Below are 18,532 nucleotides of genomic sequence, written 5' to 3'. Positions count from 1 at the left end.
GTGAACCCGGGAGGCGGAGCTTGCAGTGAGCTGAGATCCGGCCACTGCACTCCAGTCTGGGCGACAAAGCGAGACTCTGTCTCAACAAAAAAAAAAAAAAAAAGAAAAAGATTGATTCCAATGTCTGCAGTTACTTTGGTGTAGTAGAAGTAGTTAACGGCACAGTTTGAAACAGTGTGTGTTCTCTTCCAGGTTGTATTTCTCGGTATTCAGCAGGTAGTGTCTATTACTATCCCTCTTACCATCATCAGCACAACCCAGTCCAAGTGCAGAAATTACAGAAGGAACTACAGAGATACCTTACTCGGAAGATTGGCTTTGAGGCAGTCATGAGGATTCGGTGCACCAAAGGTAGGAATTTTTTTTTTTTTTTTTTGGTGTAGGAGTAAATAATATTTTTGGTACCAGTAAATATACATGTTTTTATCTAGTCTTATAAGATTGCCCTTCTGAGATACTTTGCTGACTCTGGAATATGTAATTAAGAGGAGAGAAGAAACATTGTAACCAAAAAAATGGGGGGCCTATTGAGAATATACTCAAAAGCACTGACTTGTATTTTTTTTTTTTTTTTTTTTTTTTTTTTTTTTTTTGAGACGGAGTCTCGCTCTGTCCCCCAGGCTGAAGTGCAGTGGCGCTATCTCGGCTCACTGCAAGCTCCGCCTCCCGGGTTCATGCCATTCTCCTGCCTCAGCCTCCTGAGTAGCTGGGACTACAGGCGCCTGCCACCGGGCCCAGCCAATTTTTTGTATTTTTAGTAGAGATGGGGTTTCACCGTGGTCTCGATCTCCTGACCTTGTGATCTGCCCGCCTCGGCCTCCCAGAGTGCTGGGATTACAGGTGAGCCACCGCGCCTGGCTGACTTGTATATTTTTAAATGGAGAATTTTATTGTGTGTGAATTATCTAAATTTTTTTAAAAAGACCTTATCTCTGACTGGGCACAGTGGCTTATGCCTGTAATTCCAGCTCTTTGGGAGGCCAACGCTGGTGGATCACTTGAGCCGAGGAATTAGAGACCAGCCTGGACAACATTGCAAAGCGATGTTTCTACAAAAAATACAAAAACTTAGCTGAGCGTGGTGATGCACGTCTGTAGTCCCAGCTTCTTAGGAGGCTGAGGAGGGAGGATTGCTGGGGCCTGGCCTGGGCGTTGGAGGTTGTAGTGAGCAGAGATCACACCACTGCACTCCAGCCTGGGCAATACTCTGTCTCCAAAAAAAAAAAAAAGAACATAGAGTCTATTTTTTTCTTTTTTTTTTTTTAAGACAGTATATTGCTCTGTCGCCCAAGCTGGAGTGCAGTGGCAGAGTCTCGGCTCACTGCAATCTCCTTTACCTCCTGAGCTCAAGCGATTCTCCCTGCTTCAGCCTCCCGAGTAGCTGGGATTACAGGTGTGCACCACCGCGCCTGGCTAGTTTTTGTATTTTTAGTAGAGACGGGGTTACACTATGTTGGCCAGGCTGGTCTCGAACTCCTGACATCAGACGATCTGCCCACCTCAGCCTCCCAAAGTACTGGGATTACAGGTGTGAGCAACTGTACCCAGCCTAGACCCTATCTTTTTTGAGAGAGTCTCATTCTATCGTCCAGGCTGGAGTGCAATCACAGCTCACTGGAGTCTCCACCTTCCTGAGTCAAGTGATCCTCCCACATCAGCTTCCCTAGTAGCTGGGACTGCAGGTGTGAGCCACCACACCTGGCTAATTCTTTATTTTTTTTTTTTTGTAGAGTCTGGGTCTCCCTGTGTTGCCCAGGCTGGTTTCAAGCTTGTGGGCTCATGTGATCCTCCTGCCTTAGCCTCCCAAAGTGTTAGGATTACAGGCATGAGCCACCACACCCAGCCACGGATCTTGCTTTTAAACTTTTTTTTAAATTGTGGTAAAATATATATAACATAAAATTTACTATTTTGTCCATTTTTTAATTTTATAGTGGTATCAAGTTTGTTTTCACTGTGTAACTATTTCCAAAAGTGGGAGATCTCTTAGTTTGTACTCTCTCTTTTTTTTTTTTTCCCTGAGCCAGTGTCTCACTCTCTTGCCCAGGTTGGAGTATAATGGTGTGATCTAGGCTCACTGCAACCTCCATCTCCCAGGTTCAAGCAATTCTTCCTGCCTCAGGCTCCTGAGTAGCTGGGATTACAGGTGCCTGCCACCACGCCTGGCTAATTTTTGTATTTTCTAGTAGAGACAGGGTTTTGCCATGTTGGTGAGGCTGGTCTTGAACTCCTGACCTCAGGTGATCCACCTGCCTTGGCTTGCCAAAGTGCTGGGATTACAAGTGTGAGCCACTGCACCCGGCCTGTACTCTCATTTTTCTTTTTTTTTTTTTTCCTGAGACGGAGTCTCGCTCTGTCACCCAGGCTGGAGTGCAGTGGCACAATCTCGGCTCACTACAAGCTCCTCCTCCCGGGTTCACGCCATTCTCCTGCCTCAGCCTCTGGAGTAGCTGGGACTACAGGCGTCTGCCTCCGCGCCCGGCTAATTTTTTGTATTTTTAGTAGAGACGGGGTTTCACCGTGTTGACCAGGATGGTCTCGATCTCCTGACCTCCTGATCCTCCCACCTCGGCCTCCCAAAGTGCTGGGATTACAGGCGTGAGCCAGAGCGCCCGGCCTCATTTTTCATTTCTCCACATTATCAACCTGGTTTTAAGGTGGATTTTTTTTTTTTTCCGTTGCTGCTACACAAATTGAGTTTGTATTTAAATGAATATTATTGCTCTGTAAGGAGGAGTGGAGCACAAATTGAGTTTTTATTTAAATAAATAGTGCTCTGTAATGGGGTGTAGAGCGGTAATTTTCTTTCTTCTTCTCCTCTCTCTTTTTTCTTTTTTTTGGAGACAGAGTGTTGCTCTCTTCCCCTGGCTGGAGTTCAGTGGCACGATCATAGCTCACTGCAGCCTCAACTCCTGGGCTCAAGCAATCCTCTTAGCTCAGCCTCCCAAATAACTGGGACCATAGGCGCATGCCACCATGCCCAGCTAATTTTTAATTTTTTTTTTGTAGAGACAGAGTTTTACTCTGTTACCCAGGCTGGTTTCAAACTCCTGGACTTAAGCAATCTTACCACCTCAGCCTCCCATAGTGTTGGGATTACCAGGTGTGAATCACCATGCCCAGTAAAATAATACTCTTTTCAATGGAAAAATTATTTATATGAAATCTATAGCAAAAAAAAAAAAAGATAAAGATCCACTAACCTGTTCCATTACATATTGAAATCTATCGGTCAAACCGTGAGCAAGATGAAGTTTTCTCTTATTTATCTTTCACTATAATAATATACCCTTGGGCCGGGCGCGGTGGCTCACGCCTGTAATCCCAGCACTTTGGGAGGCCGAGGTGGGCGGATCACAAGGTCAGGAGATCGAGACCATGGTGAAACCCCGTCTCTACTAAAAAATAGAAAAAAATTAGCCGGGCGCAGTGGCGGGCGCCTATAGTCCCAGCTACTCGGGAGGCTGAGGCAGGAGAATGGCGTGAACCCGGGAGGCAGAGCTTGCAGTGAGCCGAGATTGAGCCACTGCACTCCAGCCTGGGCGACAGAGCGAGACTCCGTCTCAAAAAAAAAAAAAAAAAAAAAAAAAAAATACCCTTGCTGCATTTATTAATTCTAATAATTTTTATTTTATAATTTTTAATTAAGATATGGAACGCTTCACTTCTTCCTTACGCAGGGGTCATGCTAATCTTCTCTGTATTGTTTCAATTTTAGTATACATGCTGTCAAAGTGAGCACCTAATAGTTTTTTAGTGTTTATGTTTTAAAGGGTACATTTGTTGGATCCGATTCATTGGAGACTGACCTCAGAAATGTTTTTTTCTGCAGATACCTGTTATAAATTAAGGGAAATGTGCATCCTAATGTGCTTTTAAGACCTTTTTTACTTGTCAAGACAGAGGCTATTTTTATATGTACCTTATTTTGCATAAACAGCTTTGGGATATGCCAGGCAACTCCTTTGCCCTCTTTCTTTCTTTCTTTTTTTTTTTTTTTTGAGACAGAGTCTTGCTGTTGCCCAGGCTGGAGTGCAGTGGTGAAGTCTCGGCTCACTGCAACCTCCGCCTCCCGGGATCAAGTGATTCTCCTGCCTCAGCCTTCCGAGTAGCTGGGATTACAGACAAGTGCCACCATGCCCAGCTAATTTTTGTATTTTTAGTAGAGATGGGGTTTCACCATGTCAGTCAGTCTGGTCTCGAACTCCTGACCTCGTGATCTGCCTGCCTCGGCCTCCCAAAGTGCTGGGATTACAGGTGTGAGCCACTACGGCCCACCACCCTCTTTCTAGAGTGCTTAATAAAGCTTTGTGGTTAGCTTGCTTAGGTTTCTCTTTTTATTTCATTGTGATAAATTCACTACAGATCAAATACATACTCTTAGAAAAGTTAACACAAATAATGTACAAAAAAATATAAAATGAGAACTCAAGCCTAACCTCTGTTCCACTCTACAGTTAATCATATGCCCTTCAGAAACTTTCCTATGACCGGGAGTGGTGGCTCATGCCTGTAATCCCAGCACTTTGGGAGGCCGAGGCGGGTGGATTACAAGGTCAAGAGATCGAGACCATGCTTGTCAACATGGTGAAACCTCGTCTCTACTAAAAATACAAAAAAAAAAAAAATTAGCCAGACATGGTGGCAGTTGCCTGTAATCCCAGCTACTTGGGAGGCTGAGGCAGGAGGTTGAACCTGGGAGGCAGAGGTTGCAGTGAGCGAAGATCGCGCCATTGCACTCCAGCCTGGGCAAAAATAGCGAAACTCTGTCTCAAAAAAACAAAAACAAAAACAGAAACTTTCCTATGGCATTTATAAACATATATTTTGAACTTCAAGTAAAAGCAGTGAGGAATTATGCCTGGCTTTTTAATTTTTTTCACAATATCTTGGAACACCTTTCTATTTTTATATGTACAGACCCACATTCTCCATTTTCTTTCTTTCTTTTTTAATGTTATATATTTATTTTTAAGAGACAGGGTCTCACTATGTTGACCAGGCTTGCTTTCAACTCTTGGGCTTAAGCAATCTTCCTGCTTCAGCCTCCTGAATACCTGGGATTACAGGCATGTGCCACCATGCCCAGCATTCTCTTTAATCCTGATTACTATTTTTAAGTTGGTTTTTATTTCACAAGCAACATGTGCATCTATTTTTCTTGTAAAAAATAAAAACATCATTGATAAAGCTAAAGTCTTCCTGTATCAGCTTGCGTGTGTATGTGACACATACACTTTCACTTCATTTTTATGTAGTTAAAAATGATATATATCAGAATTTCCTATTAAAAATGATATATATCACTTGGTATATACCGAATTTCCTGTACATTTACATACTTCGGTACATCTCCATGGAAAACATATCTTATGGTCTATTTACATAAGTGACATATTGTATGTATTTTTATTCAATAAACCTTGAAGATTCATTAATTTTAGATCATATAAATCCATCACATTAATTTAAACTTCTACCTATTCTACCTAGTATTCAGCAGATTGGACAAATCACAGTTTAGTTTTGTTTGTTTGTTTGTTTTTTGAGACAGAGTCTCACTCTGTCACCTAGGCTGGAGTGCAGTGGCACAATCTCGGCTCACTGCAACCTCTGCCTCCTGGGTTCAAGCGATTCTCCTGCCTCAGCCTCCCGAGTAGCTGGGACTACAGGTGTGTGCCACCAAGCCTGGCTAATTTTTGTATTTTTAGTAGAGACAGGATTTCACCATGTTGCCCAGGCTGGTCTCGAACTCCTGACCTCAACTGATCCTCCTGTCTCAGCCTACGAAAGTGTTGGGATTACAGGCATGAGCTATTGTGCCTGGCCTAGTTTTTCTACTGATACCCATCGAAAGTATTTCTAAATTTTTTTGCTGTGACACACCAGTCTACTTGAAATTTTCCTGCATGTATAAATTTGGCACTTAAATGAGGATATCTGTAGGACACATTCTTTGATATGGAATTGCTAAAGTCAAAATAAGTATCTAGAATTTTGATAGATACTGTCAAATTATCCTCCAAAAATGTTTTTTGTTTTTCTTTTTGAGATAGAGTCTCGCTCTGTCGCCCAGTCTGGAGTGCAGTGGCGCAGTCTCAGCTCACTGCAACCTCTGCCTCCTGGGTTCAAGCAATTCTCCTGCCTCAACCTCCCGTGCAGGCACCTGCCACCATGCTTGGCTAATTTTTGTGTTTTTAGTAGAGACAGGGTTTCACCATGTTACTGGCCAGGTTAGTCTCGAACTGACCTCAGGAGATCCACCCGCCTTGGCCTCCCAAAGTGCTGGGATTACAGGCGTGAGCCACTGCACCTGACCCAAAAATGTTTTTTGAAAATTAGTATCCCCACCTTCATTTCAAAAGGCATCTGTTATTCCTTAACCTCAGTAAGTACTGTGTATTATCTAGATTTCTTTTTGCCAATCTGATAAGTAACTAGGATAAAATGTAAATATCAGTATGTAGGTATATAAAAATCATTTTGTTACCTTTTTCTCTTTTAGGTCTTTCCATTCATACTTTCCATGGGAACTTCTTTGTTAGGTCAACCGACTTACTGTCTTTGCCTAACGTCAACCCAGATGCTGGGTATGCAGTACAGATGTCAGTGGAAGAGAGTCTTACTGACACTCAGTTGGTTTCTTTTCAGTCAGCACTCTTGTATACATCCAGCAAAGGTAAGTTGTTTGTTTGGATTTCAAATGTTCAAATATTATTTGGATTTCAAATGTCAAAACAGGCTGTAAAACACATGTAGCATATTTTATGTGTGCTCACTTAAAATTTATTTATTTATTTATTTACTTAGAGACGGAGTCTCACTCTGTCTCCAGGCTGGAGTGCAGTGGCGCGGTCTCTGCTTACTGCAACCTCCACCTCCTGTGTTCAAGTGATTCTCCTGCCTCAGCTTCCCAAGTAGCTAGGACTACAGATGTGCCCCACCACACCCAGCTAATTTTTATATTTTTAGTAGAGGCAGGATTTTACCATGTTGGCCAGGATGGTGTCAATCTCTTGACCTCGTGATCTGCCTGCCTTGGCCCCCCAAAGTGCTAGGATTACAGGCATGAGCCACTGTGCCCAGCCCTTAAAATTTTCATTACTAAAAGCAGTAAACCAACTAAGAAGTTCAAAAAAGAGATTTAAAAAAATTTAGCATATTGTCATTTGAATACGATCCCTGTTCATTTAGTAATAACCTGAATGAAAAGAATTTTATAGTTAAAAAAAATTAAAAGAAGTAGGGCCAGGTGTGGTGGCCTATAAACCTAGCACTTTGGAAGGCTGACTGGGGAGGATCACTTGAGGCCAGGAGTTCAAGACCAGCCTGGACAACATAGTGAGACACTGTCTCTAAAAAAATATTTTTTTAATTAGCCAGGTATAGTGGCATACACTGGTAGTCCTAGCTACTTGAGAGGCTGAGTAGGGAGGATTGTTTGAGCCCAGGAGTTTGAGGCTGCAGTGAGTTATGATTGTGCTACTGCACTTCTGCCTGGACAACAGAATGAGACCTTGTTTCTATAAAATAAAAAAGGATGAAACTTTTAATATTTATGTACTTACTTATTTTTAATAGAAATAGGTTCTTAAGTGTCCAGCCCTGTCTTGAACTCCTCGCCTCAGGTGATCCTCTCACCTTAGCCTACCAAAGTGCTGGGTGCTGGGATTACAGGTGTGAGCCACTGTGTCTGGCTAATATAAAACTTTTGATACTATCTCTGCTTACTATATAACTATACTACCTGGTTCTAAATTGAAAATAAGTGATTTTTTTCATATATATATATATAGTTTGTTTTTAAGAGATGGAGTCTCACTGTATTGCCCAGGCTGCACTTGAACTCCTGAGCTCAAGGGATCCTCCTGTTTCTGCCTCTGGAGTAGCTAGGACTACCGGGGTGCACCACTGCACCCAGCTAAGAAGTGATTTTTCCAAGTGACTTTAACATAATCTTTTATTATATATAGTTGCCCCTTACTGTTGTTTGTGTATTTTCCCCAAAGGCGAAAGAAGAATTCGTGTTCATACTTTGTGTTTGCCAGTAGTTTCAACTCTGAATGATGTCTTTCTTGGAGCTGATGTTCAAGCAATTTCAGGGTTATTGGCCAATATGGGTAAGAGTTGTTATCTCTTATAAATATTTTACAAGTAATAACATTAGGCACATCCAAACAGTTTTGTTTTCCCTTAAATAGTTAGCTTTATAGTTTGAATGTTTTAGATCCCCTGGGTGCCTGCTAAGTAACTATTTGAATGAAAAGATCTGCTGCAGATAATCTTATCTTTTTTGTTTGTTTATTTAAACAAATTTATTGAGATATAATTACATACCATACCATTTCATCCAATTTAGTTGATAATTCATTTGTTTTTAGTGTTTTTACAGAGTTGTACAGCTATCACCACAATCTAATTTTATAACATTTCTGTTGCCCCAAGAGAAACCTCATGCTCATTAGCAGTTACTGCCCTCTTCTTCCTCTCTCCCTTACTGGCCTGGCCTTAAGTAACCACTATAGTGTAGACACTATATTTGTCTACACTGAACTTAGCTGTATCTTTTTTTTTTTTTTTTTTTTTTTGAGCTGGAGTTTCGCTCTTGTTGCCCAGACTGGAGTGCAATGGCATGATCTCAGCTCACCACAACCTCTATCTCCCGGGTTCAAGAGATCCTCCTGCCTCAGCCTCCCAAGTAGCTGGGATTACAGGCATGTGCCATCATGCCCGGCTAATTTTTGTATTTTTAGTAGAGACAGGGTTTCTTCATGTTGGTCAGCTGGTCTTGAACTCCCGACCTCAGGTGATCCGCCTGCCTTGGCCTCCCAAAGTGCTGGGATTACAGGCGTGAGCTACCGTGCCCGGCCAACTATATCTTATGTAATGGTTAATATTAGTGCTATTTAATACTCTTTTTATGTGAAACAGTGTACCATAAAGATCATTAGACTTAGAGTCATGGAATTTGGGATTGAAAAACCAGTTTACCACCATACATTTTTTTACAGCCACATCATGTGAGCCAATAGAAAACTTACATCAGTAACTTCTTAACCTATTTATTTCCATCTCAGATACAATTGCCTTCTTGATTTTTTTGGTCCCTTTTCAAATACATAGAGCTTAGTAACATCATTTTGATTCTTGTGGTCTTTCTACTTGAAGGAAGACTTTCAGTGGGTCTATTTTCTTTCTTTGGTTTTTGAAAAACAGAGTTTTGCTCTGTCACCCAGGGTGGAATGCAGTGGTGTGGTTCTAGCTCACTGCAGCCTTGACCTCCTGGGCTCAAGGGGTCCTCCCACCTCAGCCTCCTGAATAACTGGGATTAGAGGCCCACACCACCACACCCAGCTAACTAACTTTTATTTATTTTATTTTATTTTATTTCATTTCATTTCATTTCCTTTATTTTATTTTATTTTATTTTGAGACGGAGTCTCACTCAGCCTCCCAGGATGGAGTGCAGTGGCACAATCTCAGCTCACTGCAACCTCTGCCCCCAAAGTTCAAGCAATTCTCCTGCCTCAGCCTCCCGAGTAGCTGGGACTACAGGCGCACGACACCACACCCAGCTAATTTTTGTATTTTTAGTAGAGTCGGGGTTTCACCATGTTGGCTAGGATGGTCTCGATCTCTTAACCTCATGATCCACCCACTTTGGCCTCCTAAAGTGCTGGGATTACAGACGTGAGCCACCACGCCCGGCCCTCACCCAGCTACCTTTAAAAAAATTTTTTTAGAGACAAAGAGTCTCACCATGTTGCCCAGGCTGATCTTGAATCCTGGGCTCAAGCAATCTTCCTGCTTTGGCCTACCAAACTGTTGGGATTACAGCTGTGAGCCACCACACCCGGCCTCAGTAAGTCCATTTGCTTCAAACTTAATTCTGTCTGTATCGGGAATAGTTACTCACTTTCTTGAATTTCCTATTGGGAAAAATGTTTTACATGGAGCCTGGTAAAGGATTTACCCACACTTCAATCTTTTATGTTGTTAGATGTTCAGGATTGTGACCTGTGAAATTTGAAGATCATTGCCTTTATTTTTTTGTTTAAGTTACATTTTTTTTTTGTAACTGTGATTATTATTATGAATGACATCAGTAACTATTAGGTGGGTTTTGTGGATTTTTGATAAATTGTCACAACTTCGTAAGTATTGGTTCTGCTACTATATTGAATGTACTTTTAGTACCACGTGGATGGAGTTTAATTAAAGTTTGACAAGTCTTCCAAACAGTTATCCTTTTTTTTTTAAAGTTTTGAAAAAAAGTTTTCATGCAGAAATGCTTATAAACAGAGTGGCATGACAAATGATGAAAATCTGTCTAAATAAGAGGCCAGGCATGGTGGCTCATGTCTGTAATCCCGGGACTTTGGGAGGCTGAGGTGGGTGTATCACTTGAAGCCAGGAGTTCAAGACCAGCCTGGCCAACATGGTGAAACCCTATCTCTACTAAAAATGCAAAAAAGAAAAAAAAAAAACATTAGTCGGGTGTGGTGGCACATGTCTGTAGTCCCAGCTATAGTCCCAGCTACTCAGGAGGCTGAGGCAGGAGAATTGCTTGAACCTGGGAGGCAGAGGATGCAGCGAGCCAAGACCACACCACTGCACTCCAGCCTGGGCGACAGAGCGAAACTCTGTCTCTAAATAAATAAATAAATAAATAACTCTAAGAACTCTTTCTGTAAATATGAAATAACTCTGGGCTAGGCATAGTGGTTCGTGCCTATAATCCCAGCACTTTGGAAGGCTGAGGCAGGAGGATTGCTTGAGACCAGAAGTTTGAGATCAGCCTGGGCAACATAGGGAGACTTTGTACAAAAAATTTGGTTTAATTAATTAAAATTAAAATTTCAAAAGAACTCTGTTTCGAAACACTCTGTGTTTCAGGAAACACAGGAAAGCATTGTGTGTTTAATTGCAATATTTTTCTTTCTCAGTGGTATATAAAATGTTGGATTACAATCAGTAGCATAACTGAGGCTCAGGAAGGTTAAATTACTTGCCAAATCATTATACAACTAGGAAATAGCAGAGCAGCATTTCAACAGAGGTTGGCTCAGTTCTCTAGACCATGCTTTTAGCTGCTGTGTTTTGCCTCATTTGTGTATATAGTAAATTGGAGAGATACTTAGTATAGTTTTTAAAAATTATCTCTTCTATCCTTAACAGTGGACTAGCTAAACTTCTATCATATTTCTTTTTTGTCCTTACCCTCACCTTGCTTAGCTGTTGACAGATCTATGACTGCCAGTCTGAGTGACGCTCGGGATGCTCTAGTGAATGCAGTCATTGACTCCCTTTCAGCTTACCGTTCTTCAGTCTTAAGTAACCAGCAGCCTGGACTCATGGTTCCTTTTTCTTTGCGGCTTTTCCCACTTTTTGTATTGGCTCTCCTTAAACAGGTAAGAAAAACAGTACAGAAACTAACACAGTGATGGCCAGGCACTGTGGCCTACACCTGAAATCCCAGCACTTTGGGTGGCTGACGTGGGTGGATTGCTTGAGTCTAGGCATTTGAGACCAGCCTAGGCAACATGGTGAAACCTGGTCTCTGCAAAAAATACAAAAAAACTAGCCAGGTGTGGTGGTGCACACCTGTAGTCCCAGCTATTTGGGAGGCTGAGGTGGGAGGATGGTTGAGTCCAGGAGACAGAGGTTGTAGTGAGCCCATATCGCGCCACTGTACTCCAGCTTGTGCGAGAGAGCCCGACGCTGTCTCAAAATAAACAAACAAAAAGAAAGAAACGAACACAATGGAAACATCAAAAGGCAAAATTTTTTTCCTATGAATCCGTAAACATTGTATATGTAACTTTATGCTGGTTAAATTTTTGATAACAGGGGCCTTACCTCTTATTTGAACTTTGAAAAGTTTAATAACCAAAAAAACTTACAGAAAACTGATTCAGAGTAAGTTCCTTGTTCATAAGATGCTTCTTTAAACTAAGTATTCAGTGACATTATAAAAAATTCAACTGATAATCAGTTTTCCAAAACAAGAATTTTATATTATATTGCTGGTGCAAGAAAGCACACATGCACTGCGTGTTCTCACTTATATATATGAAAGCTAGAAATCAAACACACAAAAGCAGAAAGCAGAATAGTGGTTACTAGAGGCTGGGTGGTGAGGAAGGAATGGGGAGATATTGAACAAAAGGTACAGTGTTTTAGTTAGACAGGAAGAATAAGTGATAACTATTTGAGGTTACGGGTATGTTACCTAGCTTCATTAAATCATTCCACATTTTATACTGTATCATAGCATCTCTTTATACCTCATAAATATATGCAATTAGAATTTTTCACCAACAAGAAAGTTAACTTTTTTAAAAAAAGAAGATACCATACATGTGATTTTATTTTATTTTTATTTTTTGGCTCTTTCCTGTCCCTACAGAATTTCAGCGACATTACACTTCTCTCTTTTTTTTTAATTTTTTTTGAGATGGAGTCTTGCTCTGTCACCCAGGCTGGAGTGCAGTAGCACGATCTTGGCTTAACGCAACCTCAACCTCCCAGGTTCAAGTGATTCTCCTGCCTCAGCCTCCCGAGTAGCTGGGATTACAAGCGTGTGCCACTATGTCCGACTAATTTTGTGTTTTTAGTAGAGACAATGTTTCACCATGTTGGTCAGGCTTGTCTCAAACTCCTGATCTCAGGTGATTTGCCTGCCTTGGCCTCTCGAGGTGCTAGGATTACAGGCATGAGCTACCAATTACACTTCTTAATCATCTTCTTTTTTTTTTTTTTTTTCTGAGACAGGGTCTGCCTCTATTGCCCAGGCTGGAGCCCTATGGCATGATCTCAGCTCACTGCAACCTCCACCTTCTGGGTTCAACCTCCACCTCCTGCGTTCAGGCAATTCTCCCGCCTCAGCCTCCTGAGTAGCTGGGATTATAGGCATGCACTACCACACCCCAGCTAATTTTTGTATTTTTAGTAGAGACAGGGTTTCACCATATTGGTTAGGCTGGATTCTAACGTCCAACCTCAGGTGATCCTCCCGCCTCAGCCTCCCAAAGTGTGGGGATCACAGCCGTGAGCCACCATGCCTGGCCCTTAATCTTCTTCAGATACACTTTATTATACCTGTATACCTGCATACTTGTTTCCATGATCTGGATTGGACTGCCATATCCTTGTCTTTGAGTTTAAATGTTTGTAGGGTTTTTCTTTGTTTTATTTTGTTTGTAGGGTTTTTCATTTGCTATTTATTATTTACATGTCTTCCCTGCCTGCTCTTTGCCTTCCTCCCAGAAAAGAAGGAAAACTCTGGTCTGGTGGAGTAGGCTTATTTATCCAGAGTCCAAAATTGAATGTCCAAGCTTTTTGCCTCAGGATAAACTTCCCTTATAAAATTTTATTTAAAAGCTCGTGTTGGCTGGCCATGGTGGCTCATGCATGTAATCCCAACAGTTTGGGAGGCCAAGGCAGGCAGATCACTTGAGTTCAGGAGTTTGAGACCAGCCTGGCCAAAGTGGTGAAACCTCGTCTCCACAAAAATTACAAAAATTAGCAGGGCATGGTGGCACATGCCTGTAGTCACAGCTACTTGGGAGGCTGAGGCAGGAGAATCGCCTGAACCCAGGAGGCAGAGGTTGCAGTGAGCTGAGATTGCACCACTGCACTCCAGCCTGGGTGACACAGCGAGACTCCTTCTCTTAAAATAAAAATTAAATAAATAAAAGCTCATGTTGGCCAGGTGCTGTGGTTCATACCTATAACCCAATATATTTTGAGAGGCCAAGGTAGAAGGATTGCTTAAAGCTAGAGGTTTGAGACCAGCCTGGGCAAGAAAGCAAGAATGTCTCTATTAAAAATTTTGTTTAATTTTTTAAATTAAGAAACAACTCATGTTAAAAATGCACCTGAATAAGCATTCCAGATTCCAGAACTGTTAAAGGACTGCTGGCTGGGCACAGTGGCTCATGCCTGTAATCCTAGCACCTTGGGAGGCCAAGGCGGGAGGATCGATTGCTTGAGTCTAGGAGTTTGAGACCAGCCTGGACAACATAGTGAAATTCCACCCCTACAAAAAAATTTTTTTAATAAGAGAAATAAAGGACTGCTCTGCATCTTTTTTTTTTTTTTTTTTTTTTTTTTTTTTTTTAAGTCTTGCTATGTCGCCAGGCTGGAGTGGCAGTGGCAATCTCGGCTCACTGCGACCTCAGCCTCCTGAGTAGCTGGGATTACAGGTGTGCACCACCACGCCTGGCTAATTTTTGTATTTTTAGTAGAGACGGGGTTTCCCCATGTTGGCCAGGCTGGTTTTGAACTCCTGACCTCAATGATCCACTGGCCTCGGCCTCCCAAATTGCTGGGATTACAGGCGTGAGCTGCCACACCTGGCCTGCATCTTGTCTGTATTTTTCCTAAACTCTGGGATCTACTTGTCTGTTGTGTATAGTTTTTTCCAGGTGAGAAGAGCAACTCATTACTTTCTAGTAGGAGTGGCTTTTGAATCTACAGTTCTTTTTTTTTTTTTTTTTTTTGAGATGGAGTTTCACACTGCTGTCCGGGCTAGAGTGCAGTGTCGTGATCTTGGCTCATTGCAACCTCCGCCTCCTGGATTCAAATGATTCTCCTGCGTCGGCCTCCAGAGTAGCTGGGATTACAGGCACCCGCCACCATGCCCAGCTAATTTTTTGTATTTTTAGTAGAGACAGGGTTTCACTATGTTGGCCATTCTGGTCTCGAACTCCTGACCTTGTGATCTCTGCCTTCCATGGCCTCCCAAAGTACTGGGATTACAGGCATGAGCCACCGTGCCCAACCTCTAGTTCTCACTTCTCTAATTCAAATTATGTATTTCCATTTCTGAATATAAGTACACAGATTACATAAATATTTAATTTTTTTTTTTTGAGACAGAGTCTGGCTCTTGTTGCCCAGGCTGGAGTGCAATGGCACAATCTCGGTTCACTGCAACCTTCGCCTCCCGGGTTCAAGTAATTCTCCTGCCTCAGCCTCCCAAGTAGCTGGTATTATAGGCGTGCACCACCACGTCTTGCTAATTTTGTAGTTTTAGTAAAGACGGGGTTTCACCACGTTCGTAAGGCTGGTTTCAAACTCCTGACCTCATGATCCACCCACCTTGGCCTCCCAAATTGTTGGGATTACAGCCATGAGTCACCGTGCCTGACAAATATTTAAATTTTAACATTTAAAAATCTGAGCTCGGCTGGGCGCGGTGGCTCACGCCTATAATCCCAGCACTTTGGGAGGCCGAGGCGGGTGGATCACGAGGTCAGGAGATCGAGACCATCCTGGCTAACACAGTGAAACCCCGTCTCTACTAAAGAATACAAAAAATTAGCAGGGCATAGTGGTGAACGCCTGTAGTCCCAGTTACTCAGGAGGCTGAGGCAGGAGAATGGCGTGAACCCAGGAGGCGGAGGTTGCAGTGAGCCGAGATTGTGCCACTGCACTCCAGCCTGGGTGACAGAGCAAGACTCCATCTCAAAAAAAAAAAAAAAAAAAAAAAAAAATCTGAGCTCTTCTTTCTCCTTCAGGCCTTTCTTGAAATGCTTTATTCTAAAGCCTACGTTCTTTGATCTTCCCCATTTAATATGCAACACCCTAATCCCACACCATCCTGACACCTTTAATCACTCTTACCTCCTGTATTTTTCCTATAGCATTTATCACCGACATACCACATATTTTGCTTATTTTTTATTCTTCCCTTAATAGAATGTAAACTTTATGAGGACAAGGATTTTTATCTTTTTCATTCATTTTTTTGTCCTAGCAGTTAGAACCGTTCCTAGTATATAATAGACACTCAGGAAATATTTTTTTTTTTTTTTTTTTTTTGAGACGGAGTCTTGCTCTGCTGCCCAGGCTGGAGTGCAGTGGCCGGATCTCAGCTCACTGCAAGCTCCGCCTCCCGGGTTCCCGCCATTCTCCTGTCTCAGCCTCCCGAGTAGCTGGGACTACAGGCGCCGCCACCTCGCCCGGCTGGTGTTTTGTATTTTTTAGTAGAGACGGGGTTTCACTGTGTTAGCCAGGATGGTCTCGATCTCCTGACCTCGTGATCCGCCCGTCTCGGCCTCCCAAAGTGCTGGGATTACAGGCTTGAGCCACCGCGCCCGGCCCAGGAAATATTTTTTAAATGAATAGATGGAACTTTGTTTCTTCCATTAAAATCTTAAGAGCTTTTATAATCTTCCTTTAATGTAGTCAGTGTTTTTTTTTTTTTTTTTTTTTGAGACAGTCTCACTCTGTCAGTCAGGCTGGAGTGCAGTGACATAATTTCTGCTTACTGCAATCTCCACCTCTTAGGTTCAAGTGATTCTCCTGCCTCAGCCTCCTGAGTAGCTGGGATTACAGGCATGCACCACTATGCCCGGCTAATTTTTTGTATTTTTAGTAGAGATGGGATTTCACCATGTTGGTCAGGCTGGTCTCGAACTCTTGACCTTGTGATCCACCTGCCTTGGCCTCCCAAAGTGCTGGGATTAAAGGTGTGAGCCACAGCACTCGGCTCAGTGTACTTGTTTTAATACATAATTTCATTATTATTTTCTCTCTGCCTATTTTACTCCTTTTCATCAATTGGAATACTTAAAACCTTACCCACAACTGGCTGGGCGTGGTGGCTCACGCCTGTAATCCCAGCACTTTAGGAGGCCAAGGCGGGTGGATCATGAGGTCAGGAGTTCAAGACCAGCCTGAACAATATGCTGAAACCTGGTCTCTACTAAAAATACAAAAAAAAAAAAAAAAAAGAAAAGAAAAGAAAAAGATAAAACCGGGCGTGGTTGCACGCACCTGTAATCCCACCTACTCAGGAGGCTGAGGCAGGAGAATCGCTTGAACCCGGGAGGCAGAGGTTGCAGTGTGCAGAGATCGAACAGCACTACACTCCAGCCTGGGTGACAGAGGGAGACTCTGTCTCAAAAAAACAAAAAACAAAAAAAAAACCTTACCCATATCTTTTTTCTTCTCCATTTTTATCTGTGTAAAGAAAATAATAACAGTTAAATATCATAGTTACTTATTAACTCATTTTACTAAGAAGCTTTCCTCATTTGTAGTAGTATTATGGTTTCTTGTTTATTAGTATTCTTTGTTATATCGTTTGTATGGTGGGAGAATCAATGACAGCTGCCATTAATCATTCACCCAGCACTTATGGACCATTTAGTGCAGGGTTCTAAGTGCACTACCCCTGGACCACAGACTGGTACCAGTGGGTGGCCTGTTAGGAAGTGAGCCACACAGCAGGAGGTGACCAGTAGGTGAGGGAGCGTTACTGCCTGAGCTCTGCCTCCTGTCAGATAAGTGGCAGCATTAGATTCTCATAGGAGCACCAACCATATTGTGAACTGCGCATGCGAGAGATCTAGGTTGCATGCTCCTTATGAGAATCTAATGTCTGATGATATGAGGTGGAACAGTTTCATCCCAAAATCATCCTCCACCATGTCCCCACCAGTCTGTGGAAAAATTGTCCTCCATGAAACCAGTCCCTGGTATGAAAAAGGACCACTGACGTAATGGATATCTTTTTGGTCCTTCATGTGTGCCTTTACTTTGTCATCTGCAATATAACTTCATCCTTCCTATGGTGTTGCTTGGATTGTTACATCATTATCATGATCATTATATGATAGATAGAGTGTTTTGATCTATTTTATCAACTAGGAAACAGACACCGTGGAGATCAGATAACTTTGCCATGGTCAGTTAGTTAATTTCAAAAGACTTTTAGGTGGGGCTATAGCTACAGTTTAATAGATGTGTGTGACTTTTTTTTTTTTTTTTTTTGAGACGGAGTCTCGCTCTGTTGCCCAGGCTGGAGTGCAGTGGCTGGATCTCAGCTCACTGTGAGCTCCGCCTCCTGAGTTTAGGCCATTCTCCTGCCTCAGCCTCCCGAGTAGCTGGGACTACAGGCGCCCGCCACCTCGCCCGGCTAGCTTTTTGTATTTTTTTAGTAGAGACGGGATTTCACCATGTTAGCCAGGATGGTCTCGATCTCCTGACCTCGTGATCTGCCCGTCTCGGCCTCCCAAAGTGCTGAGATTACAGGCTTGAGCCATCGCGCCTGGCGTGTGTGACTTCTTAAAAAAGATACTTTAAAAAAATTGACAGTAAATTTGTGAATTCTCTCTGAAAATATTCTTTTAACAACTGGCATTTAAAAAATTCTGGATGTATTTTTAAAATATCTTCTTTTGTGGGGAATGGGGGTTTTCTGTTACAGAAATCATTCCAGACTGGGACAAATGCACGTCTAGATGAACGCATTTTTGCTATGTGTCAAGTGAAAAACCAGCCCTTGGTTTACCTTATGCTCACAACTCATCCCAGTTTGTATAGAGTTGACAATCTCTCAGATGAGGTAAGATGGATTGCTTTTTTGTGGCTTTTACTTGAGGATTAGTAAGCCTAATCATAGTCCAGTACAGAAATGAGGAAGGGTTTGTTTATTATTTGCTTTATCTTTTATTTCATTTTATTATTATTATTATTATTTTTTGGCTAGGTCTGAGTAAAGAAATTTTAGTATAGGGAA

At 42.2% G+C, this 18,532-nt stretch overlaps 1 protein-coding gene and 1 pseudogene across 2 annotated transcripts in view; one reads left to right on the top strand and one right to left on the bottom strand.

Moving 5' to 3' along the window:
- SEC24A (SEC24 homolog A, COPII coat complex component) overlaps positions 1-18,532 on the top strand; it is a 79,056-nt gene that overhangs the window by 48,249 nt on the left and 12,275 nt on the right. Inside the window, exons 15-19 of one of the 2 annotated variants that reach the window (XM_038007722.2) lie at positions 193-351; positions 6,506-6,679; positions 8,010-8,120; positions 11,236-11,411; positions 18,221-18,358. In XM_038007722.2, the coding sequence (XP_037863650.2) occupies positions 193-351; positions 6,506-6,679; positions 8,010-8,120; positions 11,236-11,411; positions 18,221-18,358 (758 nt within the window). The remainder of the gene's footprint in view (positions 1-192; positions 352-6,505; positions 6,680-8,009; positions 8,121-11,235; positions 11,412-18,220; positions 18,359-18,532) is intronic. The other variant, XM_073010678.1, reaches the window with a different exon arrangement.
- LOC119618460 (U6 spliceosomal RNA) lies at positions 3,646-3,742 on the bottom strand (annotated as a pseudogene).

This window comes from Chlorocebus sabaeus, chromosome 23, assembly GCF_047675955.1.
Source record: "Chlorocebus sabaeus isolate Y175 chromosome 23, mChlSab1.0.hap1, whole genome shotgun sequence".
NCBI lineage: Eukaryota > Metazoa > Chordata > Mammalia > Primates > Cercopithecidae > Chlorocebus > Chlorocebus sabaeus.
This window is presented reverse-complemented; position numbering and strand designations above follow the sequence as displayed.